This window comes from Eptatretus burgeri, chromosome 10 (assembly GCF_056783735.1).
Source record: "Eptatretus burgeri isolate ZD-2024b chromosome 10, Ebu_testis_v1, whole genome shotgun sequence".
Classification (NCBI taxonomy): Eukaryota; Metazoa; Chordata; class Myxini; order Myxiniformes; family Myxinidae; genus Eptatretus; species Eptatretus burgeri.
The window spans coordinates 50,778,321-50,806,185 of NC_140970.1; the positions used below are offsets into that span (position 1 = coordinate 50,778,321).

At 43.5% G+C, this 27,865-nt stretch overlaps 1 protein-coding gene across 4 annotated transcripts in view; it reads right to left on the reverse strand.

Moving 5' to 3' along the window:
• Positions 1-27,865, reverse strand: part of LOC147018536 (microphthalmia-associated transcription factor-like) — a 176,847-nt gene that overhangs the window by 32,811 nt on the left and 116,171 nt on the right. For all 4 annotated transcript variants that reach the window (XM_085898275.1, XM_085898271.1, XM_085898274.1 and 1 more), the window contains 2 exons: positions 26,877-26,981; positions 12,166-12,280 (listed from right to left, as the gene is read on the reverse strand). In XM_085898275.1, coding sequence (XP_085754401.1) covers positions 12,166-12,280; positions 26,877-26,981 — 220 coding nt within the window. The remainder of the gene's footprint in view (positions 1-12,165; positions 12,281-26,876; positions 26,982-27,865) is intronic.

Genomic DNA, 27,865 nt, shown 5'->3' on the forward strand with positions numbered 1-27,865 from the left:
TTTCAGTTGATTGGCTCAAATCTGCTTTCATCATCCACCACTTTTTCAGATCCTCGTGGAGGATCTCTAAGTCTTACTCACGTTGTTGTTCTTCATCTTTTTCTTGTGGACTTTTTTGTTTCACAGCCTACAGTTTTCATCGAAACTTCCTGAAACTTGGCATATATATGTAAAAATACCCTGTGCAGACAGTAACCATCTCCGATTTTGAAAATTCCTCCGAGAAAAAAAAGTTATGACGTCAAAATATCTCCGCTAATGGAAATCGCCTAAAAAATTATCTCCGAAACGAGGCAAGCTTTTTGAATTGTTTGTGGGAATCGAACAGGGCATTTGCAGAGATGAATTACCGCACATATGATACTTCACTATGATGTCATATCAATTTTTATGACGTCATTCCTATTTTTTGACATTTTTTGTTTCACAACCCAGAGTTTTCTTCAGATCTTCGTGAAACTTGCCATATATATGCAGAAAGCCCACGCACAGACAGTAACCATCTCCGATTTTGGAAATTCTTCCTAGAAAAAAAAGTTGACGTCATAATATCGCCGCTAATGGAAATAGTCTATACCATTATCTCCGAAACTAGGCAAGCTGTTTGAATTTTGTTTGCGGGAATCAAGCCGGGCATTAGCACAGATTATAATTTATCGCGAACCTGATACATCAGAATGACGTCATACTCGTTTTTATGATGTCATCATTAAGAGGACGAGGATCTTAGCTCATTTGAGCTTGTTCTACTTCATTTTTTCGGAATACAAACATGCTTTCATTTACTTGAAGACCATCCACATGTTTCCAATCGTTGTTTCTGCTATCATCTCCTCTCAGTTAGATGTTAAAAACAGTTACATCAAGCCTGTCTCCTCTCCTGTAGTTGTATGATGTGGACACTCTGCCACGGTGTTTGCTACAGAACAAGACAATTATACAGACAAATCACACTATATTGTGATCAGGGATCACTGTTCCCAAATTGCTGCCTTACTTCTTGTTTTTCTGCCATGTTGCAGTATTTCCAAATATCGTGCAAGTATGAGATTTGTTTACCTGCAATATTTATCATTATAAAAATGGTACTTTTCAAGGGTATAGCTAGTTTAAAAGTGTGTATTGCTTTTGTAATGATGATTCTAATATTATTATTATTTTTTGTATACACTATTGAGGCTCGTATGAGAGCGAACACACAGAAACGCACAACAAGGGGAGCAGGAGACAAGAGGGGCGGGAGCGGGAAGGGAAAAAACAGTGGGGAACAGAGACATGAGATATGTGGAAGGGAGAGGGATGGGGTGGGGTACACAGGGTAAACAAGATAGACACTATAGGGACTTTCAGGAAGGAAAGCACAGAATTTTAAGGAGGTGGGTTTGGGGTGGATTCGTGGGGGTAGAAAAGAAAAGGGTTTGGATGGGGGAAGATCAGAGATGGTGAACAGCTGTTTTGAAGGCCTGGAGGGAAGAGGGATTGAAGAGAGTGTGGGAGTTTGTTCCAAAAGCGGGTAAAAAGAGGAATGAAAGAGTGAAAGTGAGCAGTGATTCTTCATTTTGGTAGTTTTACCAGAAGGGGGTTGCTGGCAGACCTTGAGCGCCCTGCGGATATATGGCGAGGGCAAGGCAGGGTGAGCGAGGCCGGAGAGAAGATGGTAGAAGACAGAAAAACCACCGACCTGCCTGCGGTGAGAGAGTGAGAGACCCGAAGACTCAGCCTCATCATGGGAGATACCAATGATTCTAAATGCCTTGGTTTCCACTGTGTAAAGCCGAGAAAGGGGAGAGGTGGGAGCACCAGCCTAGAGGGGAGAGCAGTACTCCATCAAGCTGCGGACAAAAGCTTTGTATACGGTCAGGAGCTCAGGTGTGCCAAGGAATGACTTTGCACAATGCAGGATTCCCAGTCGGCGACTGGCTTCGGAGACCAGCTTGGAAATGTGGCTTTCCCAGGAAAGCTCATGGTGGATAGTGAGACCCAGAAGCTTGAATGAAAGGACTTCTTCCAGGGGATTGTTGAGGAAGTAGATGGGAGTTAGGGGGGGGGTCCAAACATATTCCACGTGTTGGACCAGTTTGTGATTTTATCCAGATCTGCAGAGAGCGAAGATCCTGCTACTTGCCAATCTGAGGGAAAACAGATGGTATGGCAGAGGGTGGAGTCATCAGCAAAGAGATAAAGAGGATTTTCCAGAGAGTCAGAGAGATCATTGATGAAAACCAGAAAAAGAACAGGACCCAGAACATTACCTTGAAGAACTCCAGCCTGGACAGGAAGAGGGGATAAGAGAACTCCATTTAGGGCCACATGTTGGCTGCGACAGGAGAGGAAGTCTGCGAGCCATAAGTGGAGATGTCCTTGGATACCATAGAAAGAGAGTTTGGTGAGCAGGGCAGGGTGCCAGACCATAATCGAAGGCACACGATATTTCTAGGGAGATGGCTCCGATTTCCTTTCTGGCAATGAGGACCTTCATCCATTGCTGGGAGAGCAGAAGCAGCATATCCAGGGTAGAGTGACCTGGCCTGAATCCAAATTGATGAACGGAAACCAAGCCATTGTAAAAGAGGAAGGATTTAATATCTGAAGCGATGATGGATTCCATAACCTTTCTGATGATTGGGAGAAGGCTAATTGGTCTGTCATTGCAGGGATCTGTTTTTGTGCTTTTTATTTTGGAGAGAGGTCATGTTTGCTGATTTCCAAGCAGATGGCAGATGACCTTGAGCAAATGAGAGGGTAAATAGAACAGAGAGAGGGTGAGCAAGAGCAGCAGAGCAGGTTTTTAGGACAAGTGGGCTGATGCCGTCTGGACCGGTTGCAGAATCTGTATGTGCAGTATGTAACCATTCCATTATTGGGTTGCAGGGAAGTGTTCAGCATGTGGCATTATATTTTGTTTTCCATTATTAATTTATTCCAGACTTTCCCATCAAATTGCACAACTGTAAATGCCAACCTGCAGATGGGCTCAACATTAGAACATGCATTTTTACATGCCCGCTCCAGATGGCCGGTTTGAACTTTCTGTTGCTTCAGCCGATTTGCCTTTCTGGCAGGCCAGTTCAAACGAGAACCATGTGTAGAGCGAGTGGGGGAGAGGCAAAGAGCGATCAGTTGAGATTTTTGGCAATTGACAGTTGATATTTTGAGAGATCCAGGTAGAGTGGAACAGTAGGAGAATCGCATCAAGACAATCAACACTGGCCAGTTAAAATGAGAGGAGTCGTGATACTCGTGCACAACCCTGCATACTGTTGCCACGCTTTGGACTCCTTCACCAATTATATCAGACTATCACCACTGTGGCAGCTGATGTGCCTTGAACGCCTTCAGGATTCTTTTGCCTTCACCTACTCCATGGGTAGACACACTACTGATGCCCCGAGAGTGCTTCAACTACACCAAAGTATCTGGAACAGCAGTTGTACAAGTAGCTGTGGCTGAAAACAGTCATCTCTCCTCAAACATGTTGTCTTGGCCATCTTTCCCTCATCCTCCCACATAAGCAGCAACACACTCCATCATCATCATCATCATCATCATCATACCTTTCACCCCCCCCCCCCATTTGATTATATATCTTCACCTCTGCCCTCCCCCCTTTGTACTTTACCTTCTCCTTCTGGCCCATAACATTACGAGTAGTGATTATCATTGGTAATTTATTAGTCATATTCTGTTATTGTATACTTTTAATAAATTGGATGTTTATAATCAAATTGGTGTTACTCCTTTACTGCTGTGGTGAAATGAGGCTCCAAATCAAATAATTTGGTTGATTAAGAGAGGAGAGTTTCTGCTCCACATGAATGACTGAGCTCGCATTATTAAGAGCTCTGCCTTTATTAGGATGTTGCAAACTGCCACCTGTCATGGCTCGTGACAATGCTGTCGCCCTAAATTGGCATGGAGAAGATGTACTGAGTCAGCAAGCAGGCCAATGCTTTAAAGAACTTATGCTGACCCTCTGTATCTGATTGAAGCAGATTCCTGTCAATAACCTTCCAGACGAAGTCCCCCATGATCAGTACAGCCTCGTCACCGACTTTTGCTGTAATAATTAAAGTATGGCTATTATGTTTGATACAGAGTTGCCTGGATGATAACAAATAACACCTATATATAATATGTTGTTGTCAGCATTCATTCTGTTCCAAAGTACATTCAGGAACAGGTAGAGAGTTAAAGGTTATATCTCTGGTCGCTTGTATATGTTGCTGTGTTTGAGCTTGTGCACTAGCTGCTGAAATCTACACTACATAGCCAAAAGTATGCACACCCCTTATAATTTGTGGATTCAGCTTTTTCAGCCACACCCATTGCTGACAGATGCATAAAATCAAGCACAAAACCATGTAATCTCCATAGACAGTAGAATGGGCTGCACTGAAGAGCTCAGTGACTTTCAATGTGGCACCATAATAGGATGGCACCTTTCCAACAAGTCAGTTCGTCAAATTTTTGCCCTGCTAGAGATGCCCTGGTCAACTGTAAGTGCAGTTATTGTGAAGTGGAAATGTTGGGAGCAACAACAGCTCAGCCATGAAGTGGTATAGTGGAGCGGTCGAGCCCAAAAAAGGGCCTTATTTAAGGAGTTACCCCTCCACACTTTACAACAAGACAAATTAGGTATCTTTGGATTCGTTAGGATGTGTACTTTATGAAAAACGATGTTTTACAGTCAGATTCTAATTAAAACATGGCCATTTAACCCATAAAACGCATCAAAAATTGAGCATTATGGAATATCTTAATAATTGTTATTTTGGCACTTACAAAGATTGAAAACTTGGGAACATCACATTAATTCCTTTCTGCCAAGTACACTCTCACAATATTTGGGGTTAATGAATGAGGGGTTAACCCACTTCAGCTGGCCCAAAAGAGCCCACAATTGGGAAGTTTTAACACACTATTTACACCATCATGTCCGTATCATCTACGACTTCATCTCCATTTGCCACCTCACTTATCTCCAGCCGATTCTCACATTCTCCACCACAAGAACAAATGTCAATGCACTCAAGTCCAGCAATTATACACTGGCATTTCTGTCCGCGACAACCTTTGTCAATGCAGTACAAATGAGTTAGGTCTCTAACCTCTGCTGGTGCCGATTCATTCTGGTACATTGTCGGACGCAGTTCATCCTTTGCATTCACATGCCAACCATGGCCAACTGGGTTCATGTTCTCAGGTGTTGCGACGTGACTCTGACACCACACTGCTACTTGGTATTGGGCCCGCAATACATGTTGTTCAAAGGCATCATCTGGTGGTGGCAGTATCGATGTGGGCTTATCAGTGGTGGTGGCGAGTACGAAACGAAGCTCATTCAGTGAACTGAGATTTTAATTTTTTTTAACATGCATGAGAAGGACAAATCGCCTTACGGTCTAGGAAAGTAGGCACATCCTGGAATGCTTCCAGGCCCTGTAAGGCATCTGAATTTTTGGTGAGAGCTGAATATGCCGTTCACTTTCCAAGTCTGTAATGAGCACTTGTCATGTCACATCCTGACAGAGCATGCACGGCTGGTAAGGACTTGCATGCTGCTTTGCTGAGTTTGGTACTGATATGGTGAACAGGTACGAATCGTTCCTTTGAGACGAATTTCCCTGAGTGCCCAGCATGCATATATACTTCATCGGCCAGTGCTCCCCTGCTCCAGTAATACACCAACAAGACCAGGACATCCGTGTCGTCACACCGAATGATTATATCCTTGGATGGTCTCTCGATAACATGATTGCATGCAATACCAGACGAGTGTCCGCCTCCTCTTGTATGCTGTACCAACCCCTCAAGACTGGACACACCCACTTCATTCAGAACTTTGACCACTTCTCCATCTTCAAATCCACCTGCCAGTACTACCGATTTATCTGCAGGCAGGAGATCTTGTCCATTGTCGCAGATGTACTGACAGATGAATGAAGCGAGACGAGCCTTGTTGGTACTGGTTTTGAGGAAGTTCCTGTAGTTCGGGACTTCCTTGTTCCCTTGTATCTGGGAGTTGAATCCGGAATCCATCATTTCTCGTCTGTCATTCAGTTGACTTAATTGAATGTTCTCTGTCGTACCGGTCAAAGACCAACGGCACAACGTCAATGGAAGGATCCATGTCACTGTTCTTCAGAAGATGCACAGTTCGGTTCAGAACCACCTTTCCAAGATCATTGAAAATCTTGAAATGATTATCGTTCAGGGCCTGACACATTGACATGCCATATATGAGGTATGCAGCAGACTGCGATGACGTCGGGGAATTCTGACTCGGAAGGACAAGAATTTCATCCGTATTTGCTTCCAGCTTTTTGGCAAGATCTGCTTTGTTGGTTTTCCTCATTGAACAATCGTCGTCGAACATTGAAGGTGGAACAGCTGCCAGTTCGTAGGAGAGGACCTTGCACATATCCACGTCACGGTTCTTTGACACCGCAAGCAGTCTTCTGAAGAGTACCTCCGTATCGATCATTATCTTCCTATCCTTATCACTGGAAAGACACTTCCTCATAGCAGAAAACGTTTTGACTACTGTCTTGGGGATTGGATCCCAGAAATTCCTCTTCTTTTTGTCCCCAAGCCTTTCTTTCGTGAACTGATTGAACATTTCCCGACCCTTTTGTGGCACTCCATTCATCGACTCTTCGACTTCTTCTGATGCCACCTGACCACTAGTAATATTAACGAGGGAGGTTGCCACACTTTCCAGGTCAAATGGATCTTGGCATTGTTCCTTGATGACTTTAACATCATTCTGGTCCTTGGTCACTTGAGCATGTCCAAGTTCTTCATGTGTATTCTTGGACTTGGTAGGTGTACACATTTCTTTGAATCGTTCTGCATATTCCCCGGTTATGTGGTGGGTCAGCAGCCAGCAAACCAAGGCTCCTTTCCTCAGTGTGTAACCCATGACACCACCTTGGCTTTTAGCCTCGCGGTTGATACTCTGTTCGAGAGCCTGATCCATAGGAACGCAGTTGAAAGTCCTTTCTGAGCGTTTCACAACGAAACCACCATCTGACATGTGCTGAAACATTTGTGGAGCTGACACCTCCAAGTGACGCATTTCCGCAACATAGACTGGGGTGTATCGTGCATAGTTGCTGCGGCCTGCCAGGAAGAAGTACGGTATGACTTCAAGGACGGCGGTAAGGTGCATTTCAAAATCAGCCTCACGGTCTGCCCGAAGTAACTTCAAGAGGATGTCACCAGCATCCAGAAAGCTAATCCAGCAACGGAATGTTGCTGATTGTTCTCTTCCTGCATCTTTGAACTTCTTCATTGTACTGAGAAGAGAGGATGACAAGCACATTTCAATCTCCTGACACACAGAAGTGCAGGCTTCCAGGGATTGCATTTTGAAGGTATTCTCTAGATCTGCAATGAAGTGTGTGGTCTCATCATCCAACCAGGGCAACTTGTTTTTCATTGCAAAGGTTTCGGCAGCTGATAGAAACAAGTGAAACAGTGCCAGTCTGATTTTGCATCCATTCGTGTACCAGTGCGATTCCTCTTAGACCTCTGGCATACTACTTCCCTTGCAACATCAAATTCACGGATGCATCAGCATACACTTCAGGTACTGTCAGCATGTTGTGGAGACCACCATCACTAAACAGCTTCCCTCCACTAGCTATGAAAGCCATAGGGAGATGCATCCCACCAAGCCTCATCGTCACTTGACCAGCCAAGGGATCTGGCTCAATCTAGAGAATCTGTTCAGCCTTGCTATATATTGCCAGGTCAGCAGTGACCAGAACATGTTCTTGTCCCAATGCAGTTGCAATTTCAACCAATTTCAGCAAAGTTGTGTAGATCGTAGAGAAGTCAGAGGGTGGCGCATTAATGAATGGGACATACCATATTCGAGTCAGTGGAATTTCTCTCTCGCTAACGAGATAATTGAATCCACCCCAAGCCGGAACATGTGAGGTTTCAGGGGCACTTGCACGGGCCATTTCCCAAATCAAGTCTTTTCGTACCACATCACTAGCAGACTTATCCAGTTCTTTGACTTCCCATTTCACACATGGTTCTGGTTTAATATTGGGTTTGTTGTAGTGTATGATTTCATCCTCATCACAGCTCTGTGCATCTAGGGTTTTTAGGTTTGATCTTGGAATGCAAGGTGTTTCTTCTGGCCTCGGAGACCTTTGATACAACACCACAGCCATTGAATGTGTAGTGTTCTTTCCGTGTATTGTCTGTTAATTTTGATCGAAATTGTCAATCGTGGCATCAACAGTGGTCTTAACATTCTCAGGATCATAGACAGAAATGTCACGTGGTATATGAAGGTCAGACTTGGTTGACAGCTGGTCCAAAGCAATGGCAGTGAGGAATCTACGCACTTCATCATAGGGTATGCTGTGTCCAAGAGAGGACCGGTCATCTATCAGTTCTCGACTACCATGGTCGTGGTGCAGCTTGACACCTAAACCAAATGTTATTGGGGTATGGATTTTACAAACTAGAGAACTCATGTTGTGACATATTTCAAGAACTCTCATTTCAATGTTTCCCATGTCAGTCTCAGATTCATAGCTTGTAGCACTGTCAAAGTCTTTCTTTGAAGTACACAATGCAATGAAATCATACAAACGATTCGGAACAAAGTCCTTGTACTTTTTTGTCTCCATATTCCCACTTGAATCATAACGATCAGATTGAAATGTAATGTCACCGATACATTTCCTGATGATACCAGCTGCCTTATGCAAGACAACAGTGTCCTCTTCTGAATTGACGTCATCAGAGGATTCGAGTTCACATTCACCAATTTCATTTACATGCAGTTGTAGCCTCACAATGTGTTTCAAGGCCTCGGCAACTGTGATATCCCCTGAGCATACAAGATCAGACATCCCAGGCTGGACGATGAGTGAAATCCTGTCTCCGAAATGCTTCTGTAATTTCTCCTTCAATCTCCATGTCGTACAAGACTCGTTGGTTTTAGAGTTGACCTCTGCTGATATAGTGACCAATCGTTCATTCAGGACAGACACGGTTGTTATAGAGATGGTTTTGGACAGGACAGTCTCTTCAATCTCCTTACACAAACTTTTGAAGGCACATGCATTGTCAGATTTATTAACCTTAGCCCTAGCACTAGCAGCTTTAATATTGTTAAGCAAGATGTAATGCGAATAGCAAGAGCGATGATATTTTGCATCCATTGCAAACAAGTCAGTGTTTGACAGCATTCGCATTTGAATCTCATCGTCGTTTCTCTGAATGGCTGCATCAAGCACTCTTTGCCGTGTGATGGCCCCCATCCCAGTTGAGACGTTCGACAGTTTCTCCTTCCAGCAATGTGATTTCCCACATATGAAACAGCCTGATCGAATGTCAAATTGCGACGTGTCATATCGCCGGAGACAAGACAATTCAACCGTAGGCCCACTACCTGTTGCGTCATCGTCGGTGACACTGTCAGCACATGTACCAGTGTTTCTTTCGGCCATCTGGATATTCCTCTTGTTCGTATAATTTGCTCTGCACTTTTGGTGGAATTTGATAACAGTATCTCCTTTTAGGATGTCGTTTTTCACTGGAAACAGCCGATCATAGACACCATCTTTACGAAGTTCGGCTGCTTTCAGAACGGATTTCAATTCTTCGACTGTAGGATTCTGGACAACTGGGTTATCAGCTTGGGTTTTGGATAATGAAGTCTCGCAAAATACGCAGCATTCGAAAAGACTTCTCCTCTTCCGAGGGGGTTCTTCTGGTGGTTTCATACTTTCTTGAACCTGCAAGGAAAAAGTTTGAGGTCACACAAACACATACACAATTAGAAAGTGATAAAGTAACAATGAGTGTAACGTTTTGCGCAAGGGTTTCTTTGTATAACTGAAGACAAAGTACGAGTCTAAGCCACAGTGTGCAGTTTCAATGAGAAATTAAGGAGAAATCCAAAAATCATGGATTTTTATTTTTTGCAAACAGGGGGTTAATTAACCACGTTAGCATTAAAATATGCAAATCAAACATCAATATTCATAGAGTTGACATCCATACAAATCAAATGAGACTAGATTTGTTTTGTTCTCATGTGGGGGAGGGGTACTGCATCAAATCTTTGGACTCAAAAATGGCAAAAAAAAATGGGTAAAACCCCTAATTTTGGGGTATTTGGGGGTCCAAAACCCCAAGGTGGGGTTCAACCCCAAATATTATGAGAGTGTACTTGGCAGAAAGGAATTAATGGGATGTTCCCAAGTTTTCAATCTTTGTAAGTGCCAAAATAACAATTATGAAGAGATTTCAAAATTCTTAATTTTTTATGCGTTTTATGGGTTAAATGGCCATGTTTTAATTAGAATCTCACTGTAAAACATCGTTTTTCACAAAGTAGACATCCTAATGAATCCAACGATACCTAATTTGCCTTGTTCTAAAGTGTGGAGGGGTCAAGCTAAACGTATGGCTCTTGGCCGCTCCACTAGTAGGCGACACAAGCTTACAGAACGGAACTGCCGAGAACTGAAGCGCGCAGCGCAGAAAAATTGTCTGTCGTCGGTTGCAGCACTCACTACCGAGTTCCAAACTGCCTCTGGAAGCAACACCAGCACAAACAATGTTCGCCAAAAGCTTCATTAAATGGTTTTCCATGGCCGAGCAGCCGCACACAAGCCCAAGATCACCATGTACAATGCCAAAAGTCGGCTGGAGTGGTGTAAAGCTCACCACCATTAGACTCTGGAGCAGTGCAAGCGCGTTCTCCGGAGTGAGGAATTGCGCTTTACCATCTGGCAGTCCGACGGACGAATCTGAGTTTGGCGGATGCCAGGAGAACGCTACCTGCCTGAATGCATAGTACCAACTGTAAAGTTTGGTGGAGGATGAATAATGGTCTGGGGCCGGTTTCCATGGTTTGGGCTAAGCCCCTTCGTTCCAGTGAAGGGAAATCTTAACACTACAGCATACAATGACATTGTAGATGATTCTGTGCTTCCAACTTCATGGCAACAGTTTGGGGAAGGCCCTTTCCTGTTTCAGCATGACAATGCCCCCATGTACAAAGCGAGGTCCACACATAAATGGATTGTCGAGATCAGTGTGGAAGAACTTGACTGGCCTGTACAGAGCCCTGACCTCAACCCCATCGAACACCTTTGGGATGAATTGGAATGCAGACTGCGAGCCAGACCTAATTGCCCAACATCAGTGACCGACTCTCACCAATGCTCTTGTGGCTGAATGGAAGCAAATCCTCACAGCAATGTTCCAACATCTAGTGGAAAGCCTTCCTGGAAGAGTGCAGGCTGTTATAAGCAGCAAAAGTTCAGAATATTACAGCAAAAGCTTCTGTTTGAATATTTCAACTCCATATTGATGCCCATGATTTTGGAATGCCATGTTGTTCGAGCAGGTGTCCACACACTTTTGGCCATGTAGTGTATCTATTCAGGTTCTTCCCAACATCCTTGTTCCTTTCACATTTCTTTATACTTTTTCACATTTCTCATTATCCAATCGAATTGTTGTTTGTTTTATTTTCTTTTATCTCTTTTACTCTATTTCTCTCCATTTATCTATCTGTCTCAGAGAAGTGAATTATTGCAGTAAGTTTCCTGTAAGGTTCACTTGGCTGTGCCTGGATGGGTTTGACAATAGAGGATTAGTGGCTGAAAGCTGAATCCTATCCAGCTTCCTCCTGATGACTCCATAGTTGGTCTTTACTTATTCGGGTCCCTTCTGATTACTCGACAATGCAGTATTTGGACTTCTGTTTGAATATTTCATTTATGATCCCCTTCCTATCCCATCTACACATAGCATAGCTAAAGTTCAGCTACTGATACCTCATCATTTCTCCATGTTTCAGTCACTGCAATGTCTGCCTTAATTTCCTCTACAAAACCTATACCTTTCTTATAACCAACAGTTTTACCAAATTATTCCAATTTATTATAAGAGGTATAATGTTGCATTTGAAATCTGAAAATTACCGTACGACTGTCAATGGAATAATTAAAGCTAATTACTGAATGAAAATGTAGCAACATTTCCACTTGAGTTTATTTTATTTTCCGTTTCTAGAGTTAAAAACAACTTCAAGTGGGAAAATTCTTCAAAATTAGGACACTTCTTTTGAAACAAATGCTCAATAGATCATAGTAAAAATGAGGAACAGGAAGTTCATCTAACCAAAGAGTTCCTGTTTTACAACAGCAATGGTGGCAGGGCAGGAAGTGCTTGTAAGTGCTGGGCCGGAAAGGGTCATTCTCTGTGCACCAAATACCTCCAGGCTCTGTGCAGGGACCTAAGTGGGGATAGCGAAAAAGGTCGGGCAGAAAGGAGGTGGAGAAGGAATTAGGGGCACATAGAGAGGGTACCGTTGCCATTGTAATCCCAAAATGATAATTAAAAACGATAACTTCAATAATACACCAAAGGTAAAGTTAGTGAAACTTTTGACAAACTGAGGTCAAAGCCCTGAAGTGTTCAGAATAGATGGATTCAAACAACAAATTGCTGTGTAAATTGTGCAAAAACAAAAATTTTAAAGCACCAGAAAAAGGATTTCTTTCATTGTAATAACCCAAATAGTAGCAAACTTTGTAGAGCACAATTTATCATGTCAAGCACATTATTCAGACATGCAAGTGGGAATACAAGGAGAAAAAAGTGCAAATTTTAAGAGGCCATCTGCAGATTACCTACTTCTTCTTGCATCTGGCAGCTTGGCTGCTGGGTAGCTATCATTTTGTTGAGACACGACTATGCTCCTGATGCTGTGCCCCTATACCAGTACACTGGTACTCATTTCACCGACCTCAGAATGACAGGTTGAATCAACCCCACCTGGTGTTCATTCAGCAGCCAACAGGGCTCAAACTCAGGACCCGAAGATCCTAAGCCAGCCACCCGAACCACTAAGCCAACATTATTTATATTACATACTCAAAGATGATGAGATTTTAAATCCTGCCCTCCCTCCCCACTCCACAACACCCTTCCCCAATGCCAAAGTGGCCCCTAAATGTATTAAAAAAAAAACACATTGGCAAAATATTAAACACACATGAAGTGAAACGCTATGATGGCATATTTTAAGGAAATGCTGTGATTGTACCAGTACGGTGTTTCTTATTCTGATGCCAAATAAGAGCTTCATTAATTTTGTGTGATAATACAGAACCACTTTTATCCAAGTGTGGTGATGTGCTGTTTGGCACTGCCCATTTGGTACAGTATACTACCTCTAACACCAGAATCAAACATGCAGCACTCAGCACCAATCAATAATATACTGCCACCAGCAACAGGATGTGAGGGTTTTTTATTTTACATTGAGCGTATTTCTGAGGGGGGGGGAGGGGAGGGGAGTTTCAGTTTTTTTTTCAGTCATTTTGGTTAAAAATTTTAGTAACATGTATTTTGTTTGGTTGAGTTTTTAAGATACGAGCAGAGTACCTGTCCTACAGGCGATCTTGTTCCAAGCTTGCAACACATTATTCTGACACATACCTTTATTTGAGTGGTGTATAGGCAACTGACAGCTGCCTCAATTGCTCCCCAAAATAAAATAAATAAATAAAAAAACCTCTGAGTTGCGTGCATAAAGCAAAAACATACCTACTGCTTATAATTCAAAACACCTTCCTGTGCTGGAAAACGTGGGGACAGGAATATTGTACTGTAAATATTGGAGACTTGTAATACCCTCCCCAACCTGGAGGTGGCACTGCATGATACACATTTACAGAGAGAATTTGCGTCCCTCGCCCCCCCCACCCCCAACCTCTCAAGACCACCAGGAAATATAAAAACACCCCTATATACGAATTGAGGTCATGCTGATCATATTATATGTAGCAAGTCTGGATGTAATCGGCACAGAACTGTAGGGGGGATAGTGTGACAAACACACAAACACCAGTCCATGAATTATAGTGAGAAGGTAGTAAGGATACGTATTTTCCTGCAGCGTTTTTCCAAGATTATTCTTCGGAGTTTGTTTTTTTTCATTTAACTGAGTCTTTTCCAGGCGGTGCACTGCCATCTCAACCCCCATACCGCCCCCCCCCCCTACAATCCAAGTATGCAATATTTTATGTCCTCATTAAGCCTACCAAAACCAATCCACTAACTTGCAGGTTACTGTGCTTCCTCCCACCCCCTCAGTCTTGTTTGTTTATTCCCTTCCTGGGGGCTGGCAGGATGGCCTCGCGATGACCCAACCCCGAGCCATCCAGCCTGGGTTCAAATCTCGGCCAAGCTATAAACTGTCATCCTGGTGTCTCACAGGCAGGGTGACGCACCGATGCGTGTGCCATCCCTCAGTTGAACGTTAAACTGGGTGTCTCGTCTGCCGGTATTAGCTGGTGGACGCTAAAGATCCCACGGTGTTCTTCATTAAGAATAGAGGAATTATCGCTGGCACCATGGCCAAATTACAAATTTCTGCTTTAACCTCCAGGGACACTACACAGCAGAACTCCCAGCAACGATGCAAGCAGCAGCCAAAGGCTGCAAATGAAATTAATGAATTCCCTTCCTTTTCTGTCCAACGGTTGTCCCCCTGTTAGTTCATACCCTTCATTACCTATGCTCTTCCACGAGTCTCAATCTTGTAAATAAAAAAGGCAAGGGGGAGGGGGGAAGGCTCCTCCTAATGATCTTTCAAGGAGGATCACTCAAAAACTTCTACTACAGCAAAGCATATACCACAAAGCAGGAATAACACACTGCTCATCACTTTTCAGATCCCCAAATGAAGTGGGACAAAGAAAATTGCCAAAGGCAGTGCTACTTCACAGGGATCAGTGCTACCTCCTCATGAATGCTAATTTGGAGTTAATTAATGCCACAAATAATTTACTCCTTCTTCCACCTCGCCAGGTATAAAAGCATGAGCCAACGAGTTGGTAATACACTTGAGATTGGCCACAAACTTTACTTGCATAGTTTGGGCTGAACGCTCTTAAAACAATGGAATGGCATCACTGGAAATATCAAAAGATGTCCCAAACAAGCAAAATCCCTTCAATGCATTCCAAAAGTTACTGCTCGCAGGGGAAGATCTGTTATTCCAAGTGGGTCACGGAAGCGCAGTGACTGGACGAAACTAATCTCTGGCTAAAAGTTATCTTGGCAATAATTATTGCATAATCACGTAGTGATGAGATTTTATGGTGCTATATAAACCATCAAAGAAAATCATGGAGCTTTCTGCAACAATGGAAGATTAAGATTGAATTGGTGTCATAATCCATCATCATATATTGTACATTGCACACATTTTCACTTACCAGTCCCTCAAGAGGTTTTCGAGCATCTGGGCCATCATTGGGGTAGTCTCTGATTGCGGTCACATCAATGGGCTCATGTTCAAGACTGGATGGGCATGCCACAACTGCTGGGTATGGCGTAGCTGCTGCCCCCGAGTGTGTGGTGTGCCACAGGCCCCATGGAGCACCCCTTCAGCAGTGGCAGCCCCCAGTGCTTCAGGGCGCCATTTGCGATCTGCCACAATGCTCTCTGAGATGCAGAGTTGGCCTGGTCACCGCCAGACTGATGGTCTTGCGGACGGATCGTACGAGGGTCATCATGGATGGGGTGACTTGAAGAGGCCAGGCAAGGAGGAAGATCAGGCCATTTGGAGTTTTACTGCTTTGTGTTCATTTCTGGCTTTTCTTTTTATTGCTTCCTATTCAGTTTTGTTTATGCTTGTTGTTATTCTGCGATTCTGTAATTTCAAGCAATTTAGCCCAACGGCTACCAAGTGTAACTTTAAATCAACCATTTACCAAAAGACATATGGTCAAATAAATATGGTAACTTTGCATCAATAGCCAGGATGAACAGTTTTCCTACAACAGTGCCAATATAATGTAGTTATTTTGTGGACAAGAAATGTTTCTAGGAAGGTGGTTGCACGTGATTTCAAATTAAACTCCAACTGCCAGGCCCGGAGCAGTCATGCATGGTGGGCCGAGATTGTGAATGAGCATTTTGAACAGGAATATCATGAAAATCGCCAAGATGCTGTAGGAAAAGAAAGCGAATGGTGGGTGCGATTTTCATCCTGAGACAGATTCAGGAAAAGATGCTGGAAGGAAATAAGAAGCTGCATTGGGCATTCACATATCTAGAGATGGCACACAATAGGATCCCGAGAGAAGTGATGGATTGTTTTTTTTCGGAAGAAGGGTGGACCAGACAAGTTTGTTCGAATCGTGATGGAAATGTATTCTACGGGAGCCAGCATTATACGGTGAGGACAGTAAATAGGGACTTACAACATTTTGGAGTGGAAGTTTGTCTGCACTGTCACTTCTTTTTTGTTTGGGTGATGGACATACTAATGACAAAATCAGAAATAGAGAAAAGTGCGAGCTCCTGGTCACAGGATGATTCAGTCAAAACAGCAGAATCAAAAAAGAGCTACAGAGAAGTGTTGGAATGGCAGAGTTTAAAGATGAAAAGATTGAGGATTATGTTTGTATACATAGTCGAGGCTCGTGGAAGAAATGGCACACTGAAAGGATCAGGAAATAACGGACAAAAACGGGATGAAAAAGGAACAGTAGAGAGAGAGGGAAACACCAACAGCAGAGTTTAAAACCAAGATAGAGAGAGACTTGGACAAACAATGAGTGTGGGGAGGAATGGGGGGTAGAGGATGCATGGGTTTAACAAGATAAATACAGAAGGAAACTCTCAGCAGGGAAACTGGAAATTTGGAAGGGAGAGGGATTGGGACGGATTAACGAGGGTAGAAAAGATCATGCTTTTGGATTGAGGATGATCTGCGATGGTGGTGAACAGTCGTTTGGAAGACATGGAAGGGGGGGGGAAGAATGAGACTGAAGAGGATGAGGGAAGTTGATTCCACAGGTGGGGAAAAAAAATAGGAACAAATGAGTTTTTAGCCACGTGAGGAACAAATGAGTGGAGGTGAGCAGTGATCCTGGATTTAGGTAGTTACACCAGAAGGGGGTTGATGGTAGACTGTGTGAGACCTGTATAAACCTGGAAAGGTGGGGGGGGGGATAAACCATGAAAAGAGCAGTGGGTGCAAGACCAGAAAGGAGGCAGGAGAAGACAGAGACCACTGACCTGTCTGCGATGCTGAAGTGATAGGCCCATGGACTCAGCTTCATCGTGAGAGATTCAAATAATCCAAAAGGCCTTGGTTTTTACAGCGTCAAGCTGAGCAACATGTGAGGAAGGGGAGCCAGCCCAGAGGGGAGAGTAGTACTCAATGAAGCTGTGGATGATGGCCTTGTAGGTGGATAGGAATTATTACTTATTACGTGGATATTCCAGAAATACAGAGGTTATTGTGTGAAGTAAGACAGGAATGAAGTGTCATAGAAGAGGTGAAGAGCTGATAGAAGAGCTGATACAAGTGGACAAATTCAAATACTTTGGCTCAGCACTAAAGGAAGAGAGATTGAGGTTATGGTGAAGGGATGTAGTATGGAAAGAGATTTGAAGAACAAGGCATTGAGAGAAAAAGATACAGAAGACAAAGGAGAATGGCGAAGGTGGGTTCAAATGACCGACCCCTAACTGTTGGGATTAAGGCTTAAGGAAGGAGGAGGAGGAGGAGGAGGAGGAGGAGGAGGAGGAGGAAGAGGAGGAGAAGATGAAGTAGAATACAGCACCCATTTCTCATTTGGCAAAGCGAAGAGGCTAATTTTTCTATGGAACATTTTCCTACGGAGCATTAGCCTCTGCGTGGACCTCGCTCGGGTCCGTGGACTACAGGTTGGTTGAGAACCACTATATTAAAGCATCATCATTTTGAAATTTATTACAGCATTCAGGATGTTACAAGACCTGTGAATGACGTTTTCAGGAGCTGAGATTAGGTCTTCATGGACTTCAATTTGTTGGTTACCTCAATGCATGGACAAAACATTTTAAAATATCGTTTACATTTTACGTCTCCACAAAACTGTTGCTCCATCATAAAATAAGTCTTTGGTGATATACCGATGCAAAGCTCTATTATAAACGAGCGGATGTACTCGTGAAGGATGAGTGGTGGGATGGAATGGCATTTGGGGAAAAAAAACGAATCATAAAATAAGTCATAGGACAGAAAGGCCACACAACAACAAACCCGTGACTATCGGAATAAATGGAGACAGCAGTAGCAATCTCATGACGGTTTGGGATTGAAGAGCTAACCATCGGAATGCTGTGACATCATCTGGCATAGTGAATGCTTTGACAAAAGTATACAACTGGGGCTAACAGAATAAAATCAGGAAAAATTTAGAAGCAGTAAGCGGAAATGTAAGGCATTGTTAACTGGAGAGTTCATAGAACACGACACTTTTGTCAGGTCAGGTTAGATCTGTGACCTGCAACAGGTACCATGTAAACCTGTACGAGCCTGTTCCATGGTCGGGTTGTCGGCGACCAAACCTGTCCCCCACCAGGTTTTCTGGTGAGGAGGGTGTTTGGATATGGACACCCAGCAGGATTAAAAACAAAACTTGTCAAAGGGCAGAGGAGCTCCTCCGAGCCAACGGCCATCCATATCTCGTGCCCAACTCTGTCTGCGGACGTCCTCCTGCAGTTGGGTTACTTTTTTATTAGGAGGTTGGTGGCAGGATTTGCACTCGGGCCACCGTAAAACCCTTCATTCCGCAAAACACAAAACGCAAAAAAATCTGAAAATCCACTCCGTGGGAGTACCTCCTGTGCAGCTTCCCTCAGCTCACCGGATGATGGGATTGGGGCAAAGCCTTTGGGACCCCCAATCTTTGATGAAAGGAGGGAAACCACGGGGTAACATCCCTGGGTCAGATTGTGGAAGAGTGTGTCGGAGTGATGCTGAGGTGTCGTCCACCAGACGGTGGTCTCCTTGGGTTAACCTGAGGCGGTCCCTTCGGGTGGGTGCCTGGAATGTCCTATCCCGAAGAGGATGATCAACTGTCTCTGTTATCATCTGAGCTCAAGCGTTTGGACATCGGTATTGCAGCACTCTCTGAGGTTCGGAGACCGGATTGCGGCGAGATAATGGTGGGTGGTTACACCTACTATTGGTCTGTTCGCTCTGATGGTTACCATACTCAGGGAGTTGCTGTAGCTGTGTCCAATAAGCTGACCCCAATGATAATTGAGGTAACACCGGTCAACGAGCGTATGATGAGACTAAGGATTCGTCACTCCTTAGGTGTCATTTCCCTGGTCTCTGTTTATGCTCCGACTGAGGCGAGTGATCTCACCGTGAAGGATGCATTCTACGCCACACTCGAGTCTGTGGTTGATCAGTGCCCCAGACGAGATACACTTCTAGTCTTGGGGGATTTCAATGCATCGACTGGAACTGATAGAGATGGTTATGAGGTGTGTGTTGGTCCCCATGGGTCAGGAACTATGAACCAGAATAGCACTAAGTTCCTTGACTTTGCAAGAAGTCATGGACTTAGGGTGGCTGGTTCATGGTTTCAGCACCCACAAGCTCATCGCTGGACTTGGTATTCCAACGCTGGCGGTGTGGCAAAGGAGATTGACCATGTCCTCATTGACGGTCGCTGGAGGATGATCCAGAACTGCAGGGTCTACCGGAGTGCTCAGTTCCTCAATACTGACCACAGGCTTGTTGTAGCAACTCTAAAGCTGCACCTTAAATCCTGGAGAATGGTACCATCCCAGCCGAGGCTGGATGTTGGCAAGTGCAAGGATGAGAGAGTAGCTGAGGTGTTTGCAAACAGGCTATGTGGACATTTGGGGTGTCTGGGTGCTTTGGGGGGTCCTGAAGAGTTGTGGAGTGCCTTCAAGACCACCGTCATTGATGTTCCCGGTGGATATATTGGAACTCACCACAGGGCAAAGAAGAATTTTGTCTCTCAAGGGACACTGGATACCGTTGACCAGAGTCGCAGGGCCAGGCTGAATGGCAGAGCTGAGTTGTTCAGGGAGCTGAGGCGTAAAACTGTACGTGCACTAAGGGTGGACAAGGAGGCCTATGTGCGAGGAATCTGTGAGGGGGTAAAGCATCACCTGTGGACAGGTGATTCTCGTCCCGCTTACAGGGGAATTCACGCATTGCGTTCATCCAAGCCCATCCCACGGAGCACTGTAGTTGGAGCTGAGAGTGTTAGGCTCTTGACAGAGGAGTTTGAAGTGAAGGCCCGCTGGGCCGGTTACTTTGAGCGGTTGCACCAGGCTTATCCCCCAGCTGTCGAGTTGGACGTCAAGGGTGTTACAATCCCTGTTGCTGACCCTCCAATCAACTGTGGTCGACCTTCGCTTGTGGAAACACGGACTGCGATGAACCGGTTGAAATGGGGTAAAGCTCCAGGGATCTGTGGCATCCATGCTGAACTTCTCAAGGCTGGTGGAAATGCTGCACTCGTGTCATTGCATGCAGTTTTGTGCTCTGCCTGGGACACAGGCCTCATCCCAACTGATTGGAAGAGGGGCCTTGTTGTCCCTCTCTGGAAAGGGAAGGGTGATCGCCAAGACTGCAACAACTACCGAGGGGCGACGCTGCTCTCGGTGCCGGGCAAGGTCTTTGCTCGGATAATTCTTGATAGGGTTCGCCACCATCTGCTTGAGCACTAGCGTCCAGAGCAGTCAGGCTTTCCACCAAAGAGGTCAACGATTGACAGTATCCTTGCTCTTCAGGTCCTCACCGAACGTAGACGAGAGTTTCGGCAGGGGCTGCTTGCAGCCTATGTTGATCTCTGTAAAGCGTTTGATTCAGTGAATCGGGATGCTATCTGGAGGATTCTTGGTCTTCGTGGGGTGCCACCAAAACTGATCGATCTGATGTCTGTACTCTACTCTGGTACTGAGAGTGCTGTGAAGTGTGGTGGTACCATCTCTGACTTATTTCCAGTTGTTACTGGAGTTCGTCAGGGGTGTGTACTGGCTCCCACACTTTTCAGCACTTATATGGACTGGATTTTAGGGAGGATCTCGGAAAGATCATGCTGCGGTGCATCGTTTGGGAATGTCAAGATCTCGGACCTTGATTTCGCAGATGATGCAGTCATCTTTGCGGAGACTTCAGATATCCTTTTGGGGGCCCTCGAGGTGCTGAATGAGGGGTCGGAGCCGCTGGGATTACAGGTGTCTTGGGTCAAAACTAAGATCCAGGCTTTCAATGACATCTTGGATGCTGCTGTCCTGTCTGTGTCTGTTTGTGGTGAGGATGTTGAGGTCGTGGAGAGATTCACTTACCTTGGCAGTGATTATCATGTCTCTGCTGGCTGTGAGTCAGAGGTCAATAGACGTCTGGGTCGGCCCTGGGGAGTCATGGATTCACTGGATCATGAGGTGTGGCGCTGCCGGTACCTGTGCGGGAGGACGAAAGTCCGAGTCTTCAGGTCCTTGGTGCTTCCAGTCTTGCTCTATGGATGTGAGACTTGGACTCTGACCAAGGATCTGAGATGGAGACTTAATTCCTTTGGTACCAGGTCTCTTCGGAGAATCCTTGGCTATCGCTGGTCGGATTTTGTGTCCAACGAGCGGTTGCTGAGAGAGACTCGGATGAGATTTGTTAGCTGCATGGTCCGTGAGCGTCAGTTGCAGCTGTATGGACATGTGGCTCGTTTTCCTGACGTTGATCCTGCTCACCTGATTCTCTCAGCGAGGGAGTCTCGTGAGTGGAGGAAGCCAATGGGCCGACCACATGCCTCGTGGTTGCAGCAAGTTGACCAGCATCTCGAGGAGATGGGGATGGGCCAGGCATCTGCCTGGGGGAAGGCCAGACGGAGGCTCCTGGAATACTGGCGGAAAGCGGACGCAGCGACGCGCTGTTCTGGCACATGCTTCCATAACTGACCTGACCTGACCCTGTGCAGTGTTCAGATATAATACTTCAATTTTAATAAAATAATGATTTTAAAGATCTTTTTTTTTATCCAGAAGTTTAGCGCTACTGAAGCAGTCTTATATACATCACCCTTAGTCCCTTATACACTGTAATAAGAAGAGATTGAGTTGCAGTTTAGGAGATGGAGGCTTTATTGACCACCATACAGAATGCAGTGTCAAATCGGCATCTTCTTTACCCCGAAACACAAGCCACACCCTCTCATGCTACATATCGATATGAGGCCCCACGAGGAGGAGTGATGTAAGTGACATTTTTTAATGATATGATGATGATAGGCTCGGATGATAGGGTAAGGGTTAAAATAGTGCTATATGGCATTAACTCCAAAATGGCCGATGTGTCCCTTACATCACCCCTCGCGGCGCCTCATATATATATATATATATATATATATATATATATATATATATATATATATATATATATATATATATATATATATATATATATATCATGGTTATTGGAAGTATTATGAAGGCGATTTGTGTTCTACAGCGTTCAAGTTTATAATTCATTTTGAATAAAGGTTTAAAGAGGTTTAATGGCATATAATTAAATTAATTCCAGGTTTTACCCAGTGTAAAACTATTACATCACCCAATCTAACAAGTTACATTAGTTCTTCATGCCTGTTGTTTGTGTCCTTTATAATGTCCTTAAAAACAGTAACTTTCCTGTTTGGAATGATTTTAATTTTGTTTGACTGCCAAACAGAGTAAAAATATTATCTCACTCCTCTCTGCACATGTGCGATTGGGACAAATTCAAAGCCAAAGTATGGTAAAAACTGCAAACTTGTCTTCCTATTCACGTTCCGATTCATGTTCAAAATATAACATTGAATTTAAACAAGTGAAATCCTTCAATACAGCGCGCGTGTGGTGAATCAAATGAGTACACTAATGTTAAAATATGCAATTTATGCTTTTTCAGTTGAAAAACAATTAAAAAGCGTACTTAATATTTGAAATGTAAAAATCTTGTTATTGCGATAAGCACATATATATATATATATATATATATATATATATATATATATATATATATATATATATATATATATATATATATATATATATATATATATATATATATATATATAACAGAAGGAATGAAATTGTTCGATACAGCGTGGCAGGAGGCCGCAAAAGAATGATTGTAAGTAAATTTCAACGACTAATGCATGACGAAACACTTGTTTATGGCTAATATTAAAGAGAATGATAGCAGAAGAAGAACTTAGCCTGGAATCCTCGTGCATAACACCTCCCACACAACACACGTGGTGTCCTTTGACCAATCAGGAGCAGTGCAGTTACAGTATCGTTTCCTTCAGCTCGATTGGTCTTGTCCTGCACGTGATGTTTTGGGGGTTTTTTTCCGTTCTTGTTGAATCTGAGGAGATTATTTTTTTCGTTCTTGTTGTAAGTAAATTTCAACTACTAATGCATGACGAAACACTTGTTTATGGCTAATATTAAAGAGAATGATGGCATAAGAAGAACTTAGCTTTCTGCGTTCGACGCGAAATACCATGGTGGACGGAAATGACGTCTTTCGTTCGTTCGTTCGTACATGAGGGGAGCGTTTCTTTGTTTTTTTCCGTCAAGCAATAAATTAAATGGTTTTCACATATATAACACATTAGTTTCACAAATTTCCATTGAAATACTCGGGTATTTCCGTCGATTGTCGCCATTTCCGTCTAGGTTACGCACTGCATCGACCGGACGGCCGTCAATGGCTATCTTGAGGCACGTGGGGGGGACACCGGACCCACCAGAGACGTGGTAGATGATGCCGGGGACATTTCAAACTCGGTGCAATTGTATACAGCGCACGCGCTGTAATAAGTTGTTCCTTAATCATAAACTGATAAGACGGACAGACAGACATGAACCAATTGCTTAAACAGGCTTTTTGCTTCGCATACGCAGGATAATGATGCTTTGGAAGTTTTGTGATGATCTGCCAATTTGTGAGACAGGAGATAATAAACCAAGAGACAGACAAGGACATATTATTGATACAGATTATATAGGATTCCAGGTGCAATATTATGCAAATTAGACTGTATAGTGTTCTAGTTACTCAGTTGTACAATACATTTAAGTATTACAATATATTGTTGCAGTCCTGTAAAACGGCATGCCTCCAAGGCAATGGCAAACAACATACAGCGAGCACAAGGCAGTTATTTCAATAGTATGTGTATTAATTAGCCCCTTCCATATGCCTGGTGGGTAAAGGGGTAAGATGCGTTGTGTGGGACTTTCACTGTTCGACCTCTGATACATCTTTAACCTTTAAATGTTGGTGGAGCTATGGTTTGTGTTTGACCTGTTGGTGGAGCTATGGTTTAGGTTTAGCCTGTTGGTGGAGCTATGGTTTAGGTTTAGCCTGTTGGTGGAGCTATGGTTTGGGTTTGGCCTGTTGGGGTTATGGATGCATTTGAATATCTTTGAAGCAATGGATTGCATTGGGAATATGTTGATAAAATCCTGGGAATGCTTTATTTACATGCATTCATCATAAGTAGTTGTCACCATTTAATTTGCACACCTTTGTTCCAAAATAGTGTTTCAAAATCTACCATTAAAATGTTTTTTTCCTGATTATGTGCTTCTTTGATAGTTTGCTTGTGCAGTGCCTCTCTCTCTGCTTTGATTTGGACATTTAACATCTCCCTTTCAGCTTTGCTTTTTGGATTCAGTACTTTAACTTTGGTGTTGAACTATGGTGGTGGAATTTGGCCCTTGACTAACAATGATTTTTGTGACTTGATTTGTGGATCTTGCACCTCAACTAAAAGACTAGTTCAAACAAAATAACACCAGAAAGAGGAGGAGGATATTGACGTAGACAACGTCTTGAACATGCATTCTCGAGGAGAATCTGGGAGCTGTTACACATGGGTAAAAATTGGTGAGTTCTTTCGCAAGTGCTTCTCATACTCTGTTGTACCGTGTTACGGTTTAGTCTGTTGTAATAGATATGCACAATTAACTTGTATAGCAATTATCGTTCCGACACTCATGATGCGGTACTGTATACAAAATGCTCACAACGGCCCGTTTCATGTATTGAATGGCCATTCTGTTCTAAACGGTGTAAAACTATAGGCTTATTAGCATGACATACTAAAGGCCAAGTCACACCTTGACGTTTTAGCCAGCTTATGCCGATTTTTGAAAAATTTGTCTAAAACACTGGCACACGTCGAATACGTTATGGGAAAGTTTTGGAAACATTGAGAGCACGCTGAAAAACACTGCCATACGTCATAGTACGCTGGCTTTCATCGTTGTACTTTGCGGTTGTCCTCAAATTTTAGCATGCTTGAAATCTTACGACTTATGCCAGCGTATGATTCACAAGTTCCGCTACGCTGGCCATAAGTTGTAGGCACGTTATGCGATCGTTGACACACGTCTACACACGTTACTTGTAAGTTAATCATAAGTCAAAACACGTCGAGGTAATGTTTAGCGTACCCGAAACTTATTTCTAACCTATGAGTAACGTGTTGTAGGCACGTTACGCGATCATTGACACACGTTAATTGTAAGTTACTCATAAGTCGAAACACGTCAAGGTAATGATTAGCGTCAGTGTTCCAGACTCCCTGGTTTTTTTGGTTTCTTTTTCTTCGGTATGACGGTGATGTTGACACTTCGATTTCTAGTGCGGTTATGATTTAAATCGTTGAGCGGCAGCTTATTAATTATGTTATATTATCACCGCACTACAAATCGAAATGTCAACATCACCGTCATACCGAAGAAAAAAAACAAAAAAGAGGGAGTCTGGAACACTGACGCTAACCACTACCTCGACGTGTTTCGACTTATGAGTAACTTACAAGTAACTTTTGTCGATGTGTGCCAACGATCGCATATCGTGCGTACAACTTATTCCCATGGCATGCGGAACATGTGAGGCAAACGGCAAGTACGTCGTAAAATTTTAACACGTTTAAAATTTCAAGACGTACTCCACTTACTACGACGTATGATAGCGTACTTTAGCGTTCTATTCACGTATACCAAACTTACCCATACCGTATTCGACGTGCACCAGCGTTTTAGATGCATTTTTCAGAGGTCGGCATACGCTGGCAAGATCGCCAAGGTGTGACTGCGATGTTGACACTTCCATTTCTCTGGCAGTTGATTTGAATCATTGTGCGGCAGCCTTTTAATAGGCTCGGCCACGTGATCGTCGGCGATACGTGCAGCGCGCTATGCATAAGTTAGACCATCGTTGGGCATAGGTTGTGAACGCCGACAACAGGCTAAGCATTCGTTGGTATAAGTTATCTATAAGACAACGAAACGTTCTGTGTCCATAACTAATATGTTATGCATACGACCAACTCGTTATGAATACGTCCGAATCTTTAAAAAAAAAAACATCAAAAGTTCAGCGTAAGCCAGCGTTTTACATACATTTTGAGATGTTGCCATTGCTGGCTAAAACGTCAAGGTGTGACTGGGCCTTAAGCGATACTCCCATCTACCTAGTTGGAGGAAGCAGAAAATTATCGCCAATTTGTGCCTCAGAAGATATCTGCAAATGTGGAAAAGTCAACTTCATCCAATTAGTTTGCAGAGTCCAAACACTCGGGCCTTACAACTTATTGGAACAAACTCTTCCATGAGTGTCAACACTCAAATTTAAAAATGGTTGTTTAAACATTTAGCAAATTGTTGTGAAATGTTTAAAATCATGTTGATAAACATTTAAACATTTCAACTGCTTGACAAGAGATCACAGTGTAGTTAGAGTTGAAATAGTTCTACATAGTGAAGTTTAGCCTTGCAGTCTTTTCAATGGCATGAAATAATCCAATGCAGGGCTTGAATTTCTGTTCCTCTCTTTGTTGTGTTTTCTTTTGCTCCAAACTTGTCAAATATGGTAGAGAAATTATACCCATGGTTAGGCAAAATTCTCCGCAAGTATTATGGCTTAAGGTGAACATTCATTGTCAAACTATTCAAGAAAACGATGACATTCGGCGTATGGAACGCCGCCGAACAAAACGCACCGTGCTGGAGAGAGGCAATGTGACCGTAGGCTCAAGTACAACACCAAGTGCATCATCATTGAAGCTCGACTGCAAGCTGATTATGTCATCTATGACATCCTCCATCTGCAATCATCCAAACAATATTTTTCAACCAACAATAATGAAGCAACAATAATAGTATTGATATGATCTCAAATAATTACCAAAAACAAAATTAATTAAAAAAACACATGGACCTTTTCTCATTAAGTGGTCAGGGCAGAAGGAAATAGGAATTTAAGTTTACATGAGGATGTAGAGAGTGAAAGACCACAGGAGGAGGCCAATGGGCCCTTCAAACACATACCTATGATTTATATACACTCTGTTTAACCAATGTATCCATGTATCAACCCACGTCACATCTTACTTGAGCTTGACATCTACATCCCTTTTATACCTTTCCCACATATCCTATTTTATTTATCCTTCGAGAAGAACATTTAGTCAGGGTAGCAGATAATAATAACCTATACTCTTTGAGATACACCATGGGATCATTAATGTCCAGAATTTAAATGCAGCCAGCATTAAAGTGCCCATCTGTGAAGGATAGCATGCTCCAACATCCAGCACCCCTTGCTCGCATTGCGCCAGGGCAACCGCTCTATTTGTGTTAACCTACAATGGGGAACAAACTAGTCAGATCAGACATGAGCAAGCTAAAATGCGAACGATCAGATGAGGCCCTCTCTCGTATTGCATCAACCTAAAAACCAGGCCTGGCCATGCTTCGCTTCAGGATTCCTCTTGAGGATTCCTCAAAGCACCCAGATGCTTTCACCCCCTCAAATCCCCACTCAGCCTGTTCGCAAACCCTTCAGCTACCCTCTCATCCTTGAGCTTGCCAACATCCAGCCAAGGCTGGGATAGAACCATTCTCCTGGATTAAGCTGAAACTTCAGAGTTGCTACAACAAGCCTGTGGTCATTATTGAGGAACTGAGCACTCCGGTAGATCCTGCAGTT